The sequence below is a fragment of the Aethalodelphis obliquidens genome, unplaced genomic scaffold (assembly GCF_003676395.1).
Source record: "Aethalodelphis obliquidens isolate GAN/ISIS:26980383/991018 unplaced genomic scaffold, ASM367639v1 scaffold62, whole genome shotgun sequence".
NCBI lineage: Eukaryota > Metazoa > Chordata > Mammalia > Artiodactyla > Delphinidae > Aethalodelphis > Aethalodelphis obliquidens.
In genome coordinates, this window is record NW_020838006.1 from 11,181,005 (window position 1) to 11,205,813 (window position 24,809).

Genomic DNA, 24,809 nt, shown 5'->3' on the forward strand with positions numbered 1-24,809 from the left:
GCGACCACCCTAACAGCCTCATTTTAACTTAATTATGTCTTTGAAGATCCTGTCTCCAAATACAGTCACATGCTGAGGTACTGGAGGTTAGGGCTTTAACATATAAAGTTGGGGAGGGGGACACAATTCAGTCCACCTGCCATATGCTGAACCCATCCCGCGCCTAAGCACCGAAGCCTCACCACCTCCCTATGGACATGGTCCAAGCATGTTCCCTCCCCTCGGCCCCAGCAGTTGCTATTCCCTCTGCCTGAAATGCTGCCCCTAAATATCAGCACATCTCGCTCCCTACTTTGGTCTCTTGTTCACATGTCCCCTCATCAGAGTCTGTCCCTGATCACTCTATCTATCCCTTTCTATACCCCTTCCCTGCTTTATTATCCTTCATAGCATTTACCATTACTTGCCATAAAAATTTATACATTGTGGGGTTCATCCGTGTTTAACATACACCCAGGAGTTTTAGAAATCATGTATGGTAAGGTCACAGACAAGGAGACAACTGCCTTGGAAAGAAGAAGTACTTACAGTTCCTGAAAAGAGGGGGCATGCCACACCACGCAGGGGGCCCATGGGGAAGCACCATGGGGTCAGTCAGGAGGCAGAGGAGGGGGCAGAAAGCACAGGCAAAAGCCTCTATTACTAGAGTGGTGGGAAGTTGTTAGGTGGGCATGTCCTCCTGCTGGGCAGGAAGCAAAACACAGATGTTGGGGTCCGTGGTTGGAAGGTTTGTAATAGGATTTTTGCACACCCAAAGGGGAAATATAATCATCTTCGGCTGTTAGTTTGACCCTATGATCAATGGACGCCAAATCATCAATTACAACATTTTTAAATGTTGGTTAGAATATCCCACATTTTTGGCGTTATGCCAATATATTCAAATGTTGGTTAATAAGAGAACAAGCAAATGAGTTTCCATTTGACTAGTTTATGCCTGTCCTCATGTACACCCATGTCCTAAGGGTAATTCTTGCTGCCACCACTTGGGTTCCAGGCTTCATCCTTCCTCTCAGGCCAGGTGTACTTCTTCTCTGTACCTATCTTGTCTTACCTGAAACCTCTCAGAGGCTCCTTTTGGTGAATATAGATGGATGCATCTTTACCTCGGACACAGTTTCCATGAAGTACCTGCACTGGCTTACCTCAAAACTCAAGTGGACAGAGGTCAAAGGGAACAAAGCTCACCTGAGGCTTGGTTTTAAGGGACACAACCTGTCATCATCTAGCTTCTTCAATTCTTCTTATGGAGAAAAGTATGATTCTCAGTAGCTTAAGGCAGAGAATGATACATCAGCAAGATGGACTGATCGCAACTCCCATAAAGAACCTCTCCCCCAGGTTCTGTTTTCACATTTAACATTGTTTGTACTGGCAGCATGATTCTCTGCTCACAAGAGGAAGATAACAGGCACATCTCAGAATGCTGAGACAACGCAGAGATCATTCCAGTAAGGAGCCTGAGAAAACTGGACGTTCCATGAATCTAGATTCATAATCACAGGATCGCAGGAAAGCATCCAGGAGAGGAAGCTGGGGGAGATAATGGATACAGGATTTAGAAGCCAGGAAGAAATGTGGAGCCCCCAAACTGTAAACAGAGTTCCCTAGAGACTACACACCAGAGATAGGAAAATGTTTATTAAAGATGCAGGCATCATTAGAGCGAGACTGAATCCATAGCCTGTGCTTTTCAACACCACTGCATCTCTCCGTAGTATGACTGTGCCAATTAAAGCTCTATTATCAAAAACCTCAATTCAAGATCCCCTTATCTGTCCCACAGGACAAGGAAAGGCTATTGATGTGATCTTGCCCTTTTAAGTACTTTATTCTTGTGTACTCAATGCTACCTAGCTTATGTAGAGTATTAATGTATTTCTATTAATACGACCCAGTAAAATTATACTCATAAAGTGACAGAACTGAATGAATCAATTTGCCCACTAAACAAACAAACAAAATGTACATACGGTGTGTTGAAAAACATAGCTCCCAATATAAAACCAATCTAGAAAGAGTGACAATATACTGAAGTTCCCAGCCACTCTTGGCTAAGTTCTCCACGTATGTGTGGTGTGCCTTTAGTTTATCCAGTGGCCCAGTACTGATACTAGTCTGATGTTTCCCTGCCTCCCCGGCACCATTACCTCATGCTCCTTGTCATGTGTTGACACTGGCTTAAGGATCATATTTTTAATTTAAATTAATTTTATAGGAGCCTAAACAAACTATGTGATGCATGCAAATGGCAGATATAACTATTGTGAATTATCAGTGTTCCCTCCGTGCGAATGGCTTACTGAGAGTTGACTGTGTCTGGCTTCATGTGATAAGAATAGAGTGATGCTATTCGGTCTATTCAGTTCCCTCCATGCTCCTGGCAATGTGTCAGCAATGTGTTGTTTCCTGGCATGTAACTGCTTTTAATAGAAGGCAGCAAAAGTAACGACTCTTTGATATGTGATGTTATTAAGATATTTGTAGTTTTCTTTGAAAAGAGAAGCTGGTGTGATTAGGTACCTTTTGTTCCATTAACAGCAATAATAAAGATGCTATCACTCCTCAAAAAAAAAAAAAAAATGCAGGCAAACACTGGAAGATCTTGAAAAAGTCCTTAACTCTCAACCTCTATTTTTTTCCTGTATAGAAATAAGATACTTGGACTAGACAACTTCAAATGTCCTTTTCAGCAATAAAGTCAATGAGTCAAAGGAACAAAACTGAAACAAGACTTACAGATGGTTTAACAATAAATTTTGATGACTCCCTACTACTATTTTTTTCCTAAGACATATCAATGGATTTTAAGATTCTTCATTAATTTTATCGCTCTGGCAAGGGTGGGGAGAAGGTAAGTTGGAAAAAAAAAAGAATGGTAGTCATGTTAAAATTACATCCCAAGTTATAAGGCATGTCCCAAATATTACAGTATTATAACAGTAACCTACTTCCAAATCCCACTCTGTGTCAGCTACTTAGTTCATCACTGGAAAACAGGGATCCTGCTGTGGATTGATTCTGCGAGGTACACTCATTAAAGACAAGGCCTGCAACACAACAGCTGCCACTGGTTAGACCACAGATTCCCAACTGCATAAAACTATATGTGCTCGTGGATCTTTACACTTTAACTGGTTTGTTTTGAGACAAAATGATTGCTATTGTCACACCCAGTTCTCCTCCCTCTGCTCATACATCATGCATGAACAGCAAGACAAAAATCTCACAACCCAATTTCAGGTCTGCAGTTTCGCCAAGTTCATGGTATTCTGACTCTAAAGACGTCCAGGGGGACTTCCCTGGTGGTCCAGTGGCTAAGACTCTGCACTCTCACTGCAGGGGGCCCAGGTTCGATCCCTGGTCAGGGAACTAGATCCCACATGCTGCAACTAAAAGATCTCACATGCCGCAACTAAAGATCCCCCGTGCTGCAACTAAGACCTGGCACAGCCAAATAAATAAATAAATAAAAAGATTGAAATAAAAATTAATAAAAAAAAAAAAAGACTTCCAGGAAGGTGAGGGAAGCAAGGCATGTGGGTCATGGGAAAAGTTGTCAGATAATGCTAGACACCACATCTTTGTGGGTAGAAAGACTATTAAGGACAAAGAGTAGTTAAAAGCATGAACTGAAGGACACAAAAGAAAACACAACACAAATTCTCACACGTAAAGCTCATTTCACAGAGCTTCTATCCAATATTAACACAAGTAGTGATTTCTTGCAAATAGAGTAAATAGGTACTCCTTGGACATGGATGTTCTATTTCTCTTTGTACCTATTTGTCTGATACAGTAGATATGATCAACAGACTTCCACATGTGGTTGCCCTATACAAGATTTTCTTAACAGCAGCACTAATGGCATTTGGGGCCAGATAATTCTTTGTCATGGGAGACTTCCCTGTGCATTGTAGTATATTTAGTTGCATCCCTGGCCTCTAGATGCCCACTAGATGTCAGTAGCAGCCCTATCCCCAATTGTGACAACAAAAAATGTGTCTAAACATTGCCAAACGTCTTCTAGGAGAAAGGCGCAAAATCACTGCCAGTTGAGAACCACTGACCTATACTGATATATTCACACATTCCTTGAAAGAGCAAGATGTGGTTGAGAATGAGAAGCAGAGAAGTATGGGTGCCGTTGAGACTTAAGTGGGAGATTGAGGAGAGAGAGCATAAAATCATAGATTATAACCAGTCACTGACAGAGTTTTGAATACTCACCTAGGGAACTTGGGTTTTGTTTTATAGACAAGAGAGAATCATTAAAGGAATTCCAGAAAGGGGGTGATACGATTAGATTTTCATTTTAAGGAAATTTTCTTGATCTAAGAATGAGAGAGGATTGAAAAGACAACAGCTATCACAAAACTCTGACGTGGTAACTATGGAAAATAGAGCAGAGGATGTGGAAAGGAAATGGCCAACCTGCTGCATCTGTGAAACGGAATCATTAAAACGTAGTCTATTTATAAGGGTGCAGGATAGAGAGGAACTGAAGATTTCCATGAGGTTCCTGGGCTGAACAAGTGGGCAGGTGGCGGAGAAAACAGGGGTTAGTGTGTACCTGTGGGTAAGGATAAGAAGTTCATTTTTGTACATGTGGCTCCCAGATGTAATTTATTTTTATTTATTTATTTTTGGCCATACCACGCAGCTTGTGGGATCTTAGTTCCCTGACCAGGGATTGAACCCAGGCCCTCGGCAGTGACAGCAAGGAGCCCTAACCACTGGACCTCCAGGGAAGTCCCCCAGATATAGTTTAATCCAAATGGGTTAATAATCCTGTCACCTGGTGACACTGTATAGAGTTAGAAGAGGGACAAGATTGGATCCCTAGGTGACTGCTTATCTTTAGAGGGTGGACAGAAATGGAGGAAACTCAAAGGAGGCAGGAACTAACAAATCAGGAACGTCAGGAGAAAGTGGTGACCCGAGAGCCAAGAGGACATTTGCAAGGGGTGTAAATTATCAACAGGGATACATACTGCAGATGATGAAGCCCGGGAAGCCAGGCGCTGGTAGTAACCTCAGTTCAAGGAGTTTGGTGGGAGCAGAGGTCAGTTTCTACGGGCTGAGGAGCTAGTGGACAGACAGAAGAGAAACAGAGAGTAGCTGTCATGAACCAGAACTAGTCTTTCAGAACAACTCCCACTCTGCAGGGCAACAGCCTCCAGCCCCACCTGCAGGTGGAGCCGGCATCGAGGCTCTCTGGATGGACCATGTCCACCTCTTATGTTTGCGCTGAGTTGATTTTCAGTTTCCATATTAACATCACCATGTGCGGCTTCCCTCAGGTATATCTGTCACCTTTTCAGAATACTTTCGCTTTATATATCCTGGGGGTTCTTTTTGTTTTCAATCTTACTTGCCACCAGTTTCCAGCATATATCACTCCCCTCTTTTTCTTGTTTCCTCTTCACCTAGGCTTGTATTTTTCAAAGGAACATCAGGGAATCTGATCTGCCACCCGCAAGGCAGAAATAGTAAGGGAGCTTAGCCCCATTTGCCTGAATACCCTTTGAGCCTCCTAGGAAAATAATAAAATAAATTTGGGGCCTGGTAGTTAGATCCCTTGCACTCAGAGTTAATATTTTCTCAAAGAGAAGGGGTCAGAGTGAAAAGTCTACGTCGAGTTTTCTACCGGGTGCTCTTGTGGGAAGAGAAATCTGTAGTGTGAGACACAACCCAAGACACCAGCTGATTGTCTGCCAGACAAATGTACTGTTTGGCTTCTTCTTTCACACCAGTTCTTTCTCATTCCTCTTGATATTATCAACAGAATAAAGTTTATGTTATATACTTGACAATGAATAAGTTTTTATCGACTTTAGGGGGTACAATACAGTGGAAATCAGAAGACATCGGGTTTCCAGCTGCATTCATGCTAAGCACACTTTAGCCTGGACTACGTATGCTGGAAATGGGGGTAGAGGCTGAACAATTCAGTTGCTTAACTCCAATATCTATATCACTTCCACCAGACAAATATAGTCCTTCTTTCGGAGGAAAAAAATGGTTAAAGCCAGTTCTTTTTGTTTTCTCTTTCTGCTAAAGTAAGGAAGCAATTTTCCATTCTATAAAGTAATTTACATCTCAGTCACTGGGCAGAGGAATTGTCTTTCAACATCAGAGAATCTTCTCTAGGTCTGAACTCTGCCCCTCTCAATAGGTATTGGAACATTGTCCTACCTCTGAACTTTTCAGTTATGTGAGCCTATAAACAACTTTTATTAGTTAGATTTGGGTTTTCTGTCATTTGCAAATTAATTATACTGATCCTGGCTTATATTTGAAAGCACTGTTTCCTTGTATAGCACCTTAATATCATATTTTCTCTTAGTGGTCACACAAGCTCCTCATTTGTATTTCATCTCAGTTGCTTGGAGGTTAAGTGTCTAAATAGGTACCTTTCATGCCCTAACCTTAACTTGGTGATCCCACCGGACTAATGTTTGTCATACCGTAACATACCTTCCAAATTTGATGAAAATATACTCTCAGTTCCAGATTCTCCAGTGGATAATTTCCAATCTCTTTGAGGTATCTTCCAGATTCCCCTACCCTACCTATGTGAATTTTGGGTTTGCCACATCACCAGTGTTTTAAGTCAGATCATGTGGAATGTCCAGGATATTTTCATATCTGCTAGAGACCCTTACTGGACATCCATTTCCACGTGCTATTTCTTAATCTTCCTAGACCACCTATCTTTTGCCATGTTTTGCTAATTCTCTCATTGTGATACTTCTAAAATTTGTCTTGCCATTCCACCACTCTGCCTACAAACATTTCCATCTTTGAAAGAGAATTCCTAGGGTTGATCAACTCCCATGATCCTCTTCTGTAAGTCTAAACTGTTTCTTCTCTTTCATAGTTCCATTTCCATGGGTTCTTATTCTTATTCATTCTCTCTCTCTCTCCCATTTTAAAATACTGAACTCATCTAACGTATATGTCACCTTCACTCTGGAAGCTTTTGAATATTTAGGATTTTAATGATCACCTCCTTACATTCCCAATTGGAAAGTCAACCCTATTTCAACTGCTGCCTGCATAACGTTGCCACTGGTAGTGTAGTGTTGCCAATCTCTCACTGATGCTCTTTCTTAGCATTTCTTCTTGGTGTGCCCCCTGTCCAATTCCCTAAGTAGAGTTGGTATTCCAGAAGACTTCACCCTGGGCCCTCGTATTTGCCTGTACTGTCTCTGGGAGCAGTACTGTCCAATAGACCCTTCTGCTTCAATGAAAATGTTCTACGCCTACACCATCCAATAAGGTAGCCAACTACCACATATAGTTACTGTGTGCTTGGAATCTGGCCAGTGTGGCTAAGGACATACACTTTAAATTTAATTTTAATACCCACACGTGGCTAGTGGCTACTGTATTGGATAGTGCAGCTCTAGATTACATTCATTTCTTCCCATGGCTTTAAATACCTTCTGTTCGTTTGACCGCTCTCAAATGTACAGCTCCAGGTATCACTAACCCAGAGGTCCAGCCCATATATAAAACCACCTACTTGAAATTTCTAATTGTACATCTCACACTTATCGCAAATGTTAATCCAAAGTAGAGTTCTAGACTTTTCCATCTCCAAACCTATTCCCATTCCAGTCTTATTCATTCCAGTAAATGGCACCACTGTCTAACTCAGCTGCTCAAGTCAGAAGCCAGAAAGCTATCCCTGATTCCTCCCTGTCCATTATCCTTGCATCTAATCCACTGGCAGCAGCTCACTGATTTTACTTCCAAAATATATCTTAAATCCACCTTCTCTTCATTTCCATTACCACCACCCTCTCCAGGCCACCGTCATCTCCAACTTGGACGGCTAGCAGTCTCCAACATGATCTCTACTTTCACTTTTGTCTTCTTACAACCCATTTTCTATTAGCAGCCAGAGTGCTCATCATCATCTTATAATCAGAATCAAACACGTCATTCCTCCACTGAATACTCTTCAATGACTTCTTTCCACTTAGGGTGGAATTGAATGATCTGGCCCATGGATCTGTATAATCCCAGCTGGTGCCACACATGCCCTGTTCGTCTTGCTAAAACCTGTTTTCTTGAACGTGCCAAACTCTTCACACATCAGGGAGTCTGCACAGCTGTTCCCTCTGCCTGCGGTTCTTCCTGTTCTTGGTACAAGAGGCTCTTTCTCATCCTCTGAGTCATACCTTTAATGTTACCTCTTAGGATAGGCCTCCTGTGAGCATCTACAGAAAGAGGGTCCCACTTTCTGTACCTTGTTCATTCCCTTCAGAGCACTTAGCAATCTTTAATAATCTTGTTCACTTGATTTTTTTTGGTTGGTCCCTTTAATCTTCACTAGATTAATGTTCCAGGAAGGCAGGGAGCAGGTCTGACTTATCATTCCTTTACAGCACCTGGCACAGTGCTTTGCATACAAGCAGGTGCTCGGTAATATTTGCGTAATAAACAACTTCCTCAAAACACGTGTTCACATCACTCATTTCCATTTCCTGGGTCTGTGTAGTAACAAAATAAAATTTTTCCTGCTTATTAGAGGTACTCTAGCTGGACTACACCAGACCAAGTTCTCCTTACTACATGGCCTTTGGCTTCAGCAGTCAGAAACTCCAGAGTTATCAGTATGTTTGTACTTTTCAGGAAGCAGAAGTTTGGTCCAAGCAGGCCTCTGGCTTCTCCTCCTTGCTCCTTTATCAACCATTATACTCACTGGCTGGGAGCTTATAAAGTGGGATGCCTAAATAGCAATGGAGCAAACTGCAGTCTGGAAAATGGCTCTAAAGGTGGAGAGTCTGGAATGGATGTTTCATCTGTTTTGGCCAGCGTTCTTCTTCTCTGAATAGGGCCTTTGGTTCTCTGACTCTTCAAGATGGTTCATACCATTCATTAATATCCTGAATTTCTTCATAATTAATATTTTAACAGCCTGTATCCCCTTTTAAAAAATATTTTATTTTACAGACTTGATTTCAAGTCTGTAATCAAGTTAATTTTGGAATTCTTCACCTTCCCCTTACTTGCTGCGTAGAATCTATGAGTGCCTAGCATTTATGTTTGATCATGGACCTATGCAGGGCATTTGTGACCCTGACACCAAGGTACTGGATTATATTGCCACTGCTGATTGAGGATACCCAAAGGAGCGTGAAGTGACCACTTCTCCCTCCTTTGGTGATAGCCCCACAGCTTACTTTGGGACGTAGGTATTATGGTGATGAGAAGGGGACAGACTAGGAGAGAATTTAGGATAGTGGTGCTATGAGAGGGGTTGTAGCTCTACAAATTTTTATGAAAAAAAATTCCGTTGGTTTACATTTTCCCAGTCCCAGAGTACTCTCTTATAACACAAGGGCAATCAGGTCTCCCAAGACTGCACAACCCAGACTGTCTCCATTGCTTTCCTTAAGTTACCTTAGTGACCTAAAGGAGGCCAACAACTTCTGAGGAAGAGAAGGTCCTGGAGTTGGCAAAGTAATAGCAATATCACTATATCAAATATGGTTTTAAGTGGGGTAGACTTATGGAAAGTAGTATTAATAAATACTTGTGCGGGCATGTACCCAGAAAGACACAGAAACAACGCATTGTCTCTGAGAAGGACTGGAAGACGGGAGTGACAAGGAAATTTACTTTTCGCTGAACACCTTTTTGAACTATTTCAATTTTTTTTTATCATGAGTATGTTATAGCTAGTCAAAAATAAATACGTTTCAAAATTTGAAAAACATAAAGAAATGCAGTGTTGGTCCTCAAAGAGTCATTTAGCCAGACTAACAGGCATGAGACTATTAGAAAAAATAGAAGATAGCACATAATTAAATACCAACTTGGGTGGTACTGACTACAATTAGAAAATGAAGAGAGGTCTGTTCACCTGAAGGAGCTGAGTCTTAGATGAGGAAAGGAGACTTTTAGCCCAGGGAAATTTGAGCAAATAAAAACAGGCAGAAGCAGAAATGTGCACAGATAAAGAACAATAGATTCGGGAGTCAGATAGGCCTGGTTCCAATCTTAACTCTAAACTTTACTACCTGAGTGAACTTGAATGAGTTTATAACCTCTTTCAACCTCAGATTTCTCATTTGTAAAATGAGGATAAGAGTACCTACCTTATAGGATTAAGAAAAGTTAAGGAATGTATGTAAAATGGTTAGCACAGTACCTGAAATAGAGTAGGTGCTCAACTAAATGTTGCCTAGTATGAGTATGGCTGAACAGAGAGACCAGTCTTGCTAGAGGACAGGGTATCCACTCAGGAGAAGGGGCAAGACAATACTGGCTATTACAGTTACAGCAAACTGTGGGCAGTCATCTCATCTTGTGGCTGGGGTTCCTGTAGCATAAGAATTATAAACAAGTATCACCATTATGCATTCTCTAATGTCCAAGAAAGTGAGAAGTCTGACAGTTATAGGGTTTCTCTCTAGCATGGCGCCTCTGGTGCATAATCAAAACAGAATTCTGACTGAAGGCCTTCCCACAGTCATTACATTTATAGGGTCTTTCCCCAGTATGGATTCTCTGATGACGAGTAAGGTGTGCCTTGCAAATGAAGCTTTTCCCACAGTCAATACATTCATGAGGCTTCTCTCCAGTGTGGACCCATTGGTGCTGAGCAAGATCCAACTTCCACATGAAGCCTTTCCCACAGTCCTTACATTCATAAGCTTTCTCCCCGGTGTGGATTCTCTGATGTCGAAGAAGGACTGGGTTCTGAGTAAAACTTTTCCCACATTCCTTACATGTATATGGTTTCTCCCCGGTGTGGATTCGCTGATGTTGTGTACGGCTTGTGTTCTGACTAAAGCCCTTCCCACATTCCTTACATTCAAAGGGTTTCTCTCCAGTGTGAATTCTCTGGTGCCCAATCAGGTTTGACTTCCAAATGAAGGCTTTAGCACATTCTTGACAAACGTAGGGTTTCACCCCAGTGTGAGTCCTCTGATGTACAATGCAGTGTTATCTGAAACTGAAAGTCTTCCCGCATTCCTTACATCCACAGACTTTCTTCCCAATATGAATTCTCTGATGTTGATCAAAGTCTTCATTTTGAACAAAACACTTGCCACATTCTTCACATATATAGAATACCTGCTCATGGAGACTTTTCTGAGGTACAAGGTGGGTATAAACATCAGCATCTTTCAAATGCTCTCCTACTGAGGTCATCTCATCCTTGACAATCACTTCTATAATGTCACATGTAGTGTTCTCCACACTTTCCCTATTGGGGTAGGCAGGCCATCTCATTAACCTGCTTTTCTCCTCTTCACAGGTTTTTCCAAACCAGAATTCCTGGGAACCACAGCACTGGGGTCCACCTGATAGCACCATGTGGTCCTGTGCCTCCTCAAAAGTATCCTCCTTCAGAATAAAACCTTCTTTCTCACTCTTGGACACAGACTCTGAAAGAAGAAACCAGAGCTGCAAATGTTATCATTACCCATGACAGAGTGACTGAGGTCACCAAGTGGGATTAATATGTCCATTTTCCTCCAAGTGCCACCCCTGTGTCTAAGTGGCCCTGACGTAGCTGAAAACGGCGAAACAGAGCTAAAATACAGAAAGCAACAAAAATCAAAAGGCAGAAATTAGGCAGACAGTCCCTGAGGGCTGAGGGCTCTGATTTCCAGCACCAGAGCAAGCATGGGGCTGGCAGGTGGGGAGTTGGGGGCGGGGGGTGCTCTTGGGAAATAGTTGAATTGAATTCTAAGGGAGATAAGTCAAAATTCCTTCTAGGTAGTTCAGTTTATAACATGAGAAGAACTAGCCAGGATTCAGAGCAGAGGACCTGTTCAGAAATAAAGAATATCTGTGGTATACCTGGGGACCCTGAGCTTATCACACACGGTGGGGAGCACAAAGAAGACTCTCTTATACTTTTCAACACTGAATGGAAATAAAGTCTTCTCATTCAATCCAAACACCGGGTCCACCATGAAAAGTGCTTCCCTGAATTACTTTAGGCAGTGTTGGCCAAAGTGTCTCTTTGTTCCATAGTGTCTTATTCAAATCTCTGTTACAGCATCACATTTTGTTATAATTATACATTTTTGTATAATGTCTCATCAGACTGTGAGCGTTTCCGGGATAGGAGCCATATATTACTTGATTTCTGATCCCTAGCAATGAACACAATGAGAAAAATACAGCATTTACCTTTTAACATATTGATTGACCACTGCAGCCAGATAGGTAAGCCCTCTGTTCAGTTTGAGCCTAAGATGAAAGATCCATCCAAATTTAATTATCTGCACTTGTCCAAATAAAAGTTGGAAGTTTAGAGTTTACATTTCCTCTGATTAATTAGTTGATTTGGGGATTTTTAGAGGGTCTTTTATTTAGAACATAAATGGAATGGAATTTTAACACTTTACAAAGGAAAGACAGGAGAAAAATGTGTGACTGGGAGAAAACTGCTCATTTCCCTCTCACTTACCGGTACAAATTAGGCTTGGACCCTCTCCTTGCAGTTTCGGTTTCAATGGCTCTTCTACCTGCTCAAGATGGGAGATCCCAGCAGGCTTTAGAAATGGATATCCTGCCAGGATCAAGATATAAATAAGGCTGACTCAACTGGAGGAGTGGGGCCCATTAGGAAAGGAGCTGAGACGGAAGTGGTAGGGGAGAATGAAGGTCGGGGGAAAGACTGGTAAAACAGTGACCTGAAACTTGAGAGTAATAAGAATATAAAGGACAGGAAATAGAGGTTCAGGGAAGTTGTGATTCCATCAGTTCACCAATATACAAAAAGTTATCACTCATTTTAAAATGTCAAGAAGAAACAGGAAAGACTAAGGTCTCTTCTGCACCTGCCCCTAGGAGCTGAAAGCCAATTCACATAGCAAAGTATCAGGATAGGAAAGAACTGCAAGGAGCTGTTCCTGAGGCTATGTTGGGAAAGCACCACCTCTTACTTCCCTTCCTTCCTATCTATTTATCTACTGCCTTCTCTTTTCACAAAGGATCAACAATGGGTCTCTCATGTCTTATGGCATCCATAAGAAATGGCCTCATAGCCTCATTCAGCCATTCCCAGAAGTCACTTCTTGCTCTAACAATAAACACCTCTATTTACAAAGGTCCACTCTAATAAATTCTTCAGACTTAGCTAAGATTGGTCTCTTTGTAACTCCCAACCAAATCCTCCTAAGAAACAGATCAATTCTGCAATTTCCAAATGATGACCTTTCAGTGTGATGAATTGGGAGATTGGGACTGACATATATACACTAATATGTATAAAATGGATAACTAATAAGAACCTGCTGTATAAAAAAATTAAATAAATAAATAAATATATATATGGAGAGGACTTAAAAAAAAAAATGATGACCTTTCATGCTGCTGAGGCAAAGGACTATATGCCTCGTGAGTACTCTCTTCTTTAAGACTTTGAGTAGGGACATGAGCTCCAAGGAGGGCTGCTGCAAGTCAGGGAGTTAGGGTTTTGCTCAAGGAATAACTTAGCTGTTAGCTTTCTGCCTAAAGCAGAGATGAGAATGCCCTTGAGTGGCAGGGAGAGTAGGTACTGAGATGCTGAGAGAATGTAGAGGACACTGTAGGTGCCTCCCTACAACCATTCTACCCCTCCCCCACTAGGGAGTAGCCAGGCCCTTTGGGTGGGAGTGATCCCAAGTCCAGCTCCTGGTACAGGCCCTCACTGAGCTAAGCCAAACAGGTTATCCCATCCCACTCACTACATGAGAGATCCTTTCAGGGACCAGCAATCCAGGCCAAGTCAATCAGTGCAGAGCTTTTCCCTGGCTGTAGAGACCGATTTAGAGCCGGCATAAGACTTAAGATGGTGCAGCAGAGCAATACTTGGGACTGTGATTCACAATGGTTAAAGCCTAAGGAAGGCCTGCTCTGTTCCTCTCCATCGGTGTGAAGAAGCACAGTCCTGGTTACAACTACCGATCACCTTACAACCACGAGAGGAGCCAGACTGTAGACAAAACCAACATACGAGGAGACAGAGAAGAGCAGAGACTGAAATTCTGATCCAAATGTACCTGCAGCCCATTCTACCTATGGACTTGCCAATTACACAAAACAATAAATTCCTCTTTTTTATTTAAGCCAGTTTGAATTGGGTTGTTACTTGCAATCAACGGTATCCTAACATGGAAAGACTTCCAGACACAGCAAGGAACTGTGTGAATGGGGAAGTTGAGGGCACAGCTCAAGTCACCTGTGCCCACAGAAGAGCCTCTGTGGGAAGAAGATGAAATGGGGCCAGGGGGCAATAAGAGGACACAGTTCTCAGTAGGAAATTAGGAGCAGGGAAGCCCTGTGTTGGGCCTAAACAAATGCCAGGGCTTTCCCACCAGAAATCCCTGAGGAACAGGAAGTATTTGGCTCAGGGTTATTTAGACTTCTTGATTTCTAGTGATAAAAATGGCCATGATAAGGGCTTCCCTGGTGGCGCAGTGGTTGAGAGTCTGCCTGCCGATGCAGGGGACACGGGTTCGTGCCCCAGTCTGGGAAGATCCCACATGCTGCAGAGCGGCTGGGCCCGTGAGCCATAGACGCTGAGCCTGCGCATCCGGAGCCTGTGCTCCGCAGCGGGAGAGGCCACAACAGTGAGAGGCCCGTGTACCGCAAAAAAAAAAAAAAAAAAAAAAGGCCATGATACCCCAAAGGGCAGTCCGAATCTTCTGCTGGAAGATTATAAGCAGGCCAGGAAAGTAGAAAGGCCACCTCAGATCAGAAAGGAAACAGAAAAGTCAGGGAGTAAAGATACATAACGGCTCTGAAAAGAACAGTGGAGATGGGGAAGAGGAAAAACAGGTGCATGAAGATGGCAGACAGAAGAGCCCGGATGAATACAGCAAGGACTCAAGATGGAAAACCATGGGAACACAGAGGAAAACAAGCAATCCCACTGGTGTCTACAGCACTAGGTTAAGAGAACACACCCATGACAATTTAAAGATTAAGACAAGGGAACTGGTCAGATGACTGGCACATGTATCCTCACTCACCTGAGGAGATGCCCCTCGGGCCCTCTCCATCCAGAGCTCCCTGAGGAGCCAAGCTCCACGGTGCTTCGTTCCAGCTGGAAAATCAGAGCCGGCTTGGGAAATGGAAATGCTGCTTGACAGGAAGGAAATGGGACAGGTGGGTGAGTAGGGTGACACAGAGCAACCCCAGGGCTCCTCCCAGGCCTGTGTCTTCAGGGGTGGGAGGGGAAAGAAGGGAAATTACTAGGGAGAACAAGAAAAAGAAGTCAGGGGAAAGGGACAGGAGACCCAGGGGAGAGGGGCCTGGAGGCTCACAAAGGTCAGGAAACAGAGAGGAAGGGGCGCTCAATAACAGCGTGAGTGAGCAAACAGATGACTTCACTCTTTGAGGAACTGAGCTTTCTTGTGCTCTCCCTCTCTGAGAGCTCTCAAGCTCAGACGTCTGCATGAGGATGGTTGGTATTGGGCTGGGTCTCCCAAACTGAGGTGGTGGGAACTGAGGGCTCAGAGGGGCACCAGGAATCTTCTCTCCTCCCACTGTATCCACAGCACATGAGTCAGGAGAACACCAGCTCTCAGCCGAGGGTAAGGAAGTCCTATGTGAGGCCTGAATTGATACCAGGACTTCCTACTTCCCAGCAACCACTAAGGTTGGGTCATTAAGAATACAAGAGCCTGAAGCTGCCACTCAGCTGAGGTTATCAAAGACTCCTGAGCCTTTGAGGAAGAAGGAGCCAAGAAATTCCAAAGGGTAGAGGCAGAGTCCAGAGGGAAAGACCCTTACCCAAGGAAGCCACGGCCCCATAATCCTCCGGCATCACATCCCTGTACAGGGCCCTCTGAGCAGGGGTCAGGCCGGTCCATTCATTCTCAGAGAAGTAGATGGCTACATCCTCGAAGGTCACTGACTCCTGAAACAACATGTGTTTAAATGCCCTAGGACAATCCCAGGACCCAGGCCTGGAGTCTGGGTAGACCCAGGCACTAAGAGGTACTGGAGGGGATGCCCACTGAGGTTCTGGATTCTGAATGTCTAAGGGAACTCGCAACAGATTTTTGCCCCCTACTTACAAAGATATAAGGGGTCAGCTACCAATCTTCTCATGTCTCTTCATTTTTACTTCAGCAAACATCCTCTCATCTTTTTCATGAGTCTCTGCAAGTTTTCCCTTTTCGTTCCCATATGTGCTCTAAGTGCCAACCTTTCTCCACAGTGTATCCTCCTTCAGAGGTCACCAACCCTTGATAACAAGAGCAACTGACATTTATTGAGCCTGTGCCAAGCACTTTACATATATTACTCTGGGCACGCCTCACAGACTGTGAGGACATTAGACCCATTTTACAGAAGGGAAACTGAGGTTCAGAGATTAACATCCCCTGAGTTAAAGGGCTGAGACAGAACTCAGGCCTGTGGGACTCTCTGGCTCTTACCTACTATGGCACACTGTCTTCTATCCTCACTCCTGCCACCCCTGCTGCCCCTGTCTAGGACTCTTGCTCTTCTCTCCCTCCCAGTCACTGCCACCAGCCAAAGAGGCAGCTAAGGGCCCCTCAGAACACTCAGGCTGCTCGAGAGGCTGTACTCAACAGGGCAGAGCCCAACTCTGACTACTCCCTAACGCACCTACCCTACTCTCTTCCCCACATCCCAGTCTCAGTGTTCCTTTTTCTGTATTTCTCGGAGCCCTAGCTCCTGCACGTTTTCTTTTCTTGCCTTTCTCTCTCACTCTCTTCCTTGAGAAACACAAACTGCTAACTTGGAGCCATCAATACTTCCTATAATTCCCAGCCACTGCCTCATTCAGGGTCTCAATCTCAATACTATGGAGGGGCCAGTTCTGGTCCATTCCCATCAGTCCTTGCCCGGCAATGTTCTCACAGCAACTTCCGCAGCATTCCAAGGCTCAAAGACTTTGGCTGGCTCACTTTTGCCTGCCTCAAAAAGTCCAACTCCTCTGAACTGCAGACAACTCCAGTCACATTCAGGGACCCAGCTTACTTCCCAAGGATCATCCCCTGCAAGACCACCCTCATGCCCTATACTGTCACGGTTCCGTTATGAACCCAAACCCTTTCCTTGCCCAGATCTGTATCCTTGGACCTACACCCTCCTCCGTCCCCACCCCTCCTCCACCCCCGGCCTGAAGATCCAGATCCTTCCTCCTACTCCTGCAAGCTCATGTTCTTCTCAAGACCCACCTCAAACAAAACCAGCTCTGTAAAACCAGTCGTGGAAATTCTGGCCATTCGTCGCCGCACACAGCGCTCTGTGCTGGGACACCTCTGCCCCAGAATTGGCTCATGCCTGTGCATCTGCACGTGTGCTTCCCCTGCCGCCGCAAGCCTGGGGGATGTCGAAGCCACTCTGCCCCTACCTGTTCCTCTGGGCCCTCCACTCTGGGCTGTACCCCGGTTTATCGGTAGCCGCACTGCCTCCTCTCCGCCCCTCATGTGGGCCTAGAGCCCCGGGCAGAGCCGAGCCAGCTTCGTGGCGCCGGCTCAGCGCTCACCGGGCCCGACCGGGGACTACCCGGGGTCAGGGAGGGACGCTCCAGACCCGGGCGGGCCTGACATAGCGGCCCCCGCCCCCCCGCGCCCGGGAGCCGCCCGAACAAGAGCCAGGCTCCAAGCCCCTACCAGCCCCATGCCCAGCTCCCCACTTTCTGCGTGGGCCAGGTCTCTGCATGCGAAAGGCGGAGGCTGCAGCACTTTTGCCATTCCGGCTTCTCTAGGACGGTGGAGGGCTCCGCGTCTCCATGGTACTCCCTTCTCGCCACGCAAAGTCGGGAGGGGAGAGTGGTCCAGCTCTCCCAGAGACACAGAGCGCTCCGGGCCCTGCAGAAATCAAGGAGAACGGTAGCGGGGTGGGGGTGGGGGGAGGCTGGGGAGGAGGCTTCCTCTGGGAATCCTTTCCCGGCCCTTTTCTTCCCACTGACCACTCTTCTCCACCTCATTGAACCTTTGTAGGATGGATGCCGGTATAAGCATCCATAGCATTCACTGGACTGTGCCTGTTCACATATCTGCCTCCTTCTACTAAGTTCTACATTCCCAGAGAGCAGACTATGTCCTTGATATGTTCATCTTTGTGCCTCTAACATCCGCCCAACGTCTCGCACCTCTTAGGGCCCAATTTCTTTAAGTGGCATAGAATGTTTGTTGAATCAAAGCATGATTAAATGTTGAACCAGTTTTTCAGTTGAAGACAGTGAAGCCCAAAGAGAGGAAACGACTTACCTAACATCACACAGCATGTCAGGAAGCTATGCTTTTAAAGAAAGTTGTGGAAATAAAGGAAGACCTCCCAACTGAGAACAAGCAACGGCTATTTATTCAGAGCTTATTATAGCAAGGAAGTCAGCCACCATACTTGCATTTGGCAGAGAAGTGGGAAAGCTCTGTAGTAGGAAAAAAGGAAGGCTTCAGGTATGCTCTGATTAAAGATTGTAGGCATGAGGGCTTACTAGATGCAAAGCATCTGATGTGATTGGTTGGGAAGCATTATTCAAATTCTGGCTGTTTGAGGCTGGTTACTACAGGAGTTATTTTGGCTTCCGGGACTGGTTGCTACAGATAGTAGTTTGAACTCTTGGACTGGTTATTGCAGATAGTGGGTTGGTTTCCTGGACGGGCTGCTGCAGATTGTGGGTCAGAGTTCTATTTTTCTATATGGTTTGGCCATTGTTCATTTGTATATTCAGTCTCCTGGGTGAACAAGGAAGGAAGATGATGTCTGCTTCACAGGAATTCAAGTCTACAGGTTCAGATGCGTTATAGCTACCCAGGTACTGAGAGCTTACAGATACCATACCTATGAAAAGTCACAGAGCAAAGGAGACCTCAGATGAACTCCCAGGCTTGTTGGTTGGTTGGTTGGTTTCTAAGAGGATACTGGAATAACTCATAAAGGGACACTAGCTGATAGTCTGTGAGTGCTGAGAAGGAAGCAGAGACTCAACTTGGGAAAGATCACTAGGAAGGTTGAGCATACAAAAAAATGTTCCCATGATTTTCTTTGGGACCAGATGGAGAAAACTGAACTGGTGACAAAACAATTATGGGAGTTTTAGCTCAGAACAAGGAGCCCTCAGATAACTGATGACTAAGTCATCATCCACCTGAAAAAAGGTCTCTTATGACTATGATCAGCGTTTGGTTCAAAATTTTTTAGAAAACGAAAGAGGAGAGGAATAGTCTGTCATAATTAACCATATATTTTTACTCTCTCTATTGTTCTTCTGTCAAACATACAGCAGCAGGCAAGGCCAAGGCCAAGGCTAACTCCAAACTGATTTGACCAGTAAAGATACAATATGCCATTTTTAGATTCATATAATGTATTACTTACATAAACAGCAAAAGAAGGAGTAGCCAAATATCCCAATTCCCCAAGTCCTTGTCCCACACACCAAAAACAATGATACGGAAACGAAAGGGGGCTGGATGACTGCAACGTGGGTTGTGGCATACGCCTTGCTGAGGAGACAATTTTAGACTGCAGCTAAACAGTGTTATAGTCTGCAGTTATAACCTGAGGAGAGTGGGGCAGAAAGCCTCATGCCTCATCAGAATCTGGGAGGCAATGACAAATTGTCTCACGGCAGCCTCCCATGGGGATAGGGACAGAAGTGGAAGATGGCCTCAAAATCTTGTAAAGTTCCTCTCATCCTCTCATGTTCTGGAATGCTCACAGGATGATCTGCCAAGACTCAAATTAGCTATAGTTCAAGCCTTTGCCTGCACAGCCTATATAGATATGCGTGAAATTGCCAGGGCACCATGGTAGACACACTCCCCTACAACTTTACCTCCTAACTTCTAACACGGGAAGAATTCTCGGGAGCATAAATCACCACATAGGTCATCAGATACTCTAATTAATTGTACAGATAGAGGATTGGGCCAAATGTGTTCCATTTGTCTTAGGTAGCATTGGACAAGAGTGACCATGATTACGACTCACAGTGGTATAACCAGGCTCACTGGAGGAAAGACCATGTCAGGCTCCACATCCAGAGCGAAGCCAACTAAATGTGTCATTAATCCAGGTGAGACAAGAAAAACTAGCAATGGCACATATCCCAGCTAAACTGGCTAGCAAAAAAATCCAGGGCAATACAATTGTCCATTACCATTCATGCTAGAGAATTTAGAAAAGTCACTGATCTGTGAAAAATGTACAAGAGAGTCCAGCATAACAGTATGAGGCTAAAGGGAATCACATCAATGTCCATAAAGTTAATACTGTTCTATTGTTTCTTTTTTTTTTTTTTTTTTGCGGTACGCAGGCCTCTCACTGTTGTGGCCTCTCCCGTCGTGGAGCACAGGCTCCGACGCACAGGCTCAGCGGCCATGGCTCACGGGCTTAGCCGCTGCGCGGCATGTGGGATCTTCCCGGGCCGGGGCACGAACCCGTGTCCCCTGCATCGGCAGGCGGACTCTCAGCCACTGCACCACCAGGGAAGCCCTCTATTGTTTCTTGACGAGGCTGTTCCTTTCTGGAGTCAATGGCTGTTGGGAGGATTCTGAGGGTTTTTAAACTAAGATCATTTGCTGGCCAGTAGTCAAACTGAAGTTAGTGGCAAAAGCCTGGGTTAAATCTGCCAGATATCCCACAGACAAAACCTAAGATAGGTTAACGATCCCTCCCTCTGCCCCTGACTTCAGAGTCTAAGGTGTTTTCTTCTTCCCAACCAAGGTTGTTCCTCTCCTTCCACAGCCACGTGATCATTATGACCAGACTCTGCAACAATTACTTCACCTTTTCCTCAATCCTCCCCATGTCTTCCCACACTATACGCATCATCTCATCCCTAGTTAGCTCAGAAGTTCCTATTTATAAAACGTGTAACACCCTAGACCATCTCCCACCCTCTGACATGTAAGTCATGCCAATATCACCTTAGGAGTTATCACCTCATAATTCATGATCATTATAATCATTTTCTATAATTGCCTAAATCCAGTTACAACTATAATTTCCCATCTGAGTACTGATTTCACTATATGCCCTAAGTTTTGGTTTTCATTTTCGTTCATGTCAAGATATTTTCTAATTTCTCTCGTAAATGCTTCTTTCAAGAAATCATTAGGAAGCTTGTACGTGGATTCTTGCAGACTCCATGTGTGTCTTTTTGCCTTACGATTTCGTTATGTATCCTTAGTACACCACTGTAATAAATCTTAGTCATGAGTAAAACTATATGCTGAGTCCTGTGAGTTCTTCTAGGGAATCTCTGAATGTGAAGGTGGTCCTGGAGATCCCTGATATGGGTTATGAGAACCAGATTGCATGAAACATGTAAAGCATTTGGCGTAATTCTTGGCTCATGGTAAATTCTCAAAATAAGAATGGTAAAATTCTTAAATGGTAAAAAATAAGTGGTCACAGTGGCAATGGGGATGACCAGCACAGGGCCATGAACAGAATAGGCACCCAATGTCAATTATTCCAATCCCCATCCTATTCCTTCATTCACTTCCACCATATGCCCTCATATCTCTTAGCCTCTTAGTGAATGAACAGCCCAATACCTTTATAATGGCATCTCACTGCCGGCAAGTACCTCAAGTTCAGCCTCCTGTTTGATATAGCAGAACAGCAGGGCCCAGAAAGGTGAAATGAAATGTCCCATATCATGTCGTGAGTTGGTGACAGAGTTGAGACAAGAATCCACTTTGCCCTTTAAGTCCTACACTGGCTTCAATGTCACCTGGTACATGAGATGCAGACTAGGAGTAAGGTAATTAACCTGGGGCCAGGCTGTCAAGAACCCAGGTGCTGTGGATGGGTTTCCTTCTCTTCCTGGAAAAAAGAAAACTTGAAAGCTAGGGAGGAAGAGGAGCCATAAATAAGCCCAGCTCTAAGTTAATGAGACTATTTCTGATCTAAAGGTAGAGTGAAATAATTTTTTTCCCTGCATCTCCATTTCAAAGGTACTGCTGTTGACTCCTAGGGGTTAGGCAGTGGGCAGGAAGTGGCTAGCACTGGGGGAGAAGTCAATATCACTCAGAATTGGAACAAAGGGCAAACAAGACTCAAGGGATAGCCAGTGTAGCCGGTCTAGAGCAAGCCCAGAGGAACCACAGCAGGTAAACGAATTCTTTGGCCGGTGCACAGTTGCTTAAAGTTCTGGGCCATGTATGGAATGAAAAGACATGAGATCTGACGGCACCTGAAACCCACTTGAGCCCTGTGGGTCAACCCAGCGACTTCCCTGGTGGTCCAGTGGTTAAGACTCCGCGCATCCCTGGGGGAGTTCCCTGGGGGAACTAAGGCCCCACATCCCACATACTGTGCAGAGCGGCCAAAAAAAAAAAAAAAAAGAACTCATCCCACCCTCCAGCCCACCACGTAATGTGCAAATGTGGTGAGCCTTAAGTGGTGGCTTCTCTCAGCACGCACGCATTGGAAACAGCAGCGGTCTAAGCAGATAGTTTAGGGGGTCCCCTGAGAAAGAGAACAAAGAATGACTTTCTTGAGAACCCATTCTGGCCTAACCCATCTTGTGATCTAAGCCCGGCTGCAACGCTTGCCCTTGAACAGGTCTCAGTAATTAATGATCTTAAAGGAGGGAATGCAGAAACACCGGAGGACCAGTCAAGAAACCATAGGGCAGCCTTGGGGCAGCATCCTGGTTCCTCAAGGGATATACATAATAACATATCTTTGAGTTCTGCAGGAACTAAGCGCCCCCCCGCCAGGTGGAGGATGGAATTAAGATGTCAACCCTCCTGAATTCCATCAACTAAAGCTTGGACTCTGTCAACCTTTGCCCGGATTCTATGCTAAATTCTGCTCCCCTCAAGCCCCCTCATGAATATGCATGATATGCATGTATCATTAGCTTAAACTTTCCCCAACTTTGCTGTTCAGGGTGACACTGCTTTGGGTAAGAGCTCTGGTGTTCTCCTTACTTGCTGCAAGTAATAATAAAGCCTTCCTTCTCCCGATCACAGTGGGCGGGAAGGAGTCAGCCCTCTCCGACACGTCTTGCCCCCCTCAGCCCCACTCCCTTACTGATTGCTCCGCAGACGAAATGAGAGACACACAACCGTCTGCGCAAAGCTCCGCCGACTTACGGACAGAGGGCGCCTCAGGACTCAGAACTGCCTGCGGCGCCTATCTAAAGACGCCTTTACGGAGGCGGCGGGGAGCGGAAGTACGTCACCGCCTTTCCGGCCCTCTGGCCACCAAGGCCTCTCTAGCAGGCCCGGAGGTCGCCTATGCTGATTGTTGATCCTCCTCGACTGCCCCGCCCACCATCCCACCATGGTGACTCCACCCCCACCCTCACCCGGAGGTGCGGCTGGAGTGGGGAAGGCTGAGACTTGACGCAGGCCTGTGGTCCTCACTCTGCACTGCTGGGCCCCGGCCATTCCGGAGGACTGGGAGGGCAGCCTCATGGGCCGATTTCCCAGGGGCAGGCCTGCCTCCACCTGCTGGTATATCTGGCCACCCTTCAGTGGCCCGGACCCAGACGAACGGGTGGCTGGACCTGCTGTCATGGGAAGGGCTCAGTGCCGCGTGATGGGTCAAAGCCGGAAACCGCACTGAGCTGGAGACTCTTCCCCCTCCTCTGAGCACTCCGGCCACATAGGCTCCCTTGGGACGACCCTGACACATGCCGTAGAAGCACGTCCCCTACACCCTTACACACAGCACACATTGGCCTGGCCTTGTCCTCCAGGTCTCCACTTAATTACCACCTGATCAGTGTGGCCTCCCTGACTCCCCACCCTCCTTCCCGCTCTGCCCCCCCCCTTTTTTAAATTTATTTAATGAATTAATTTAGTTTTGGCTGCGTTGGGTCTTGTTGCTGTGTGCAGGCTTATTCTAGTTGCGACGAGCGAGCGGGTGCTACTCTTCATTGCAGTGTGCGGGCTTCTCATTGCAGTGGCTTCTCTTGTTGCGGAGCACGGGCTCTAGGCGTGCAGGCTTCAGTCGTTGGGGCATGTGGGCTCAGTAGTTGTGGCTCGCGGGCTCTGGAGCACAGGCTCAGTAGTTGTCGCACACGGGCTTTGTTGCTCCGCGGCATGTGGGGTCTTCCCGGGCCAGGGCTGGAACCTGTGTGCCCTGCATTGGCAGGCGGATTCTTAACCACTGCGCCACCAGGGAAGCCTTCCACTCTGCCCTTCTTTGCAGCACTTAACACAATTGTGATGATATGCTTCTTCGGTCAAGGCCGTAAACTCCAACAAGGCAGGGACAAGGTCTATCTCATTTAGGGTTGTAGCAAAATTTCTGGCAATTGAGTGCACAGTAAACATCTGTTGAATGGATAGAAGGTGCTGTTCCAAGAAAGGGGGAAATGAATGGATGAGTGGGTGTGAGTGAATGAATAAATGAAGGTGAGAATGAATGTAAGATGGTGCTGCCATCCATTAAAAACTGAGGGACAAAGTTCAGCTTTTTGGATTTGACCCACAGTTTCTGATTTTATATATATATATATATATATATATATATTTTTTTTTTTTTTCGCCACACATCTTGCAGAATCTTAGTTCCCTGACCAGGGATTGAACCTGGGACACCGCAGTGAAAGCACCAAGTCCTAACAACTGTATCACCAGAGAATTCCCTTTTATTATTTTTTTAAAATTTTATTTATTTATTTATATTTTTGGCTCCGTTGGGTCTTCGTTGCTGCGCGCGGGCTTTCTCTAGTTGGGGCTACTCTTTGTTGCGGTGCACGGGCTTCTCATTGCGGTGGCTTCTCTCGTTGCGAAGCACAGGCTGTAGTCTAGGCGCGCGGGCTTCAGTAGTTGTGGCTCGCAGGCTCAGTAGTTGTGGCGCACGGGCTTAGTTGCTCCACGGCATGTGGGAATCTT

The 24,809-nt window shown here is 45.3% G+C and overlaps 1 protein-coding gene and 1 non-coding gene across 2 annotated transcripts; one reads left to right on the plus strand and one right to left on the minus strand.

Moving 5' to 3' along the window:
* The first annotated feature begins 3,299 nt into the window (after positions 1-3,299).
* Positions 3,300-3,372, plus strand: TRNAE-CUC (transfer RNA glutamic acid (anticodon CUC)). Its single transcript has one exon. It is a non-coding gene; the product is annotated as a tRNA-Glu (tRNA).
* A 6,522-nt stretch (positions 3,373-9,894) lies between these two features.
* ZNF662 (zinc finger protein 662) lies at positions 9,895-23,687 on the minus strand. Its single transcript, XM_027088341.1, is given in 6 exon segments — positions 9,895-11,411; positions 14,994-15,061; positions 15,063-15,102; positions 15,757-15,885; positions 17,630-17,810; positions 22,893-23,687. Coding segments are annotated over 5 exon segments (1,329 nt in total). The 5' UTR covers positions 17,694-17,810; positions 22,893-23,687; the 3' UTR covers positions 9,895-10,383.
* Between the last annotated feature and the right edge of the window lie 1,122 nt (positions 23,688-24,809).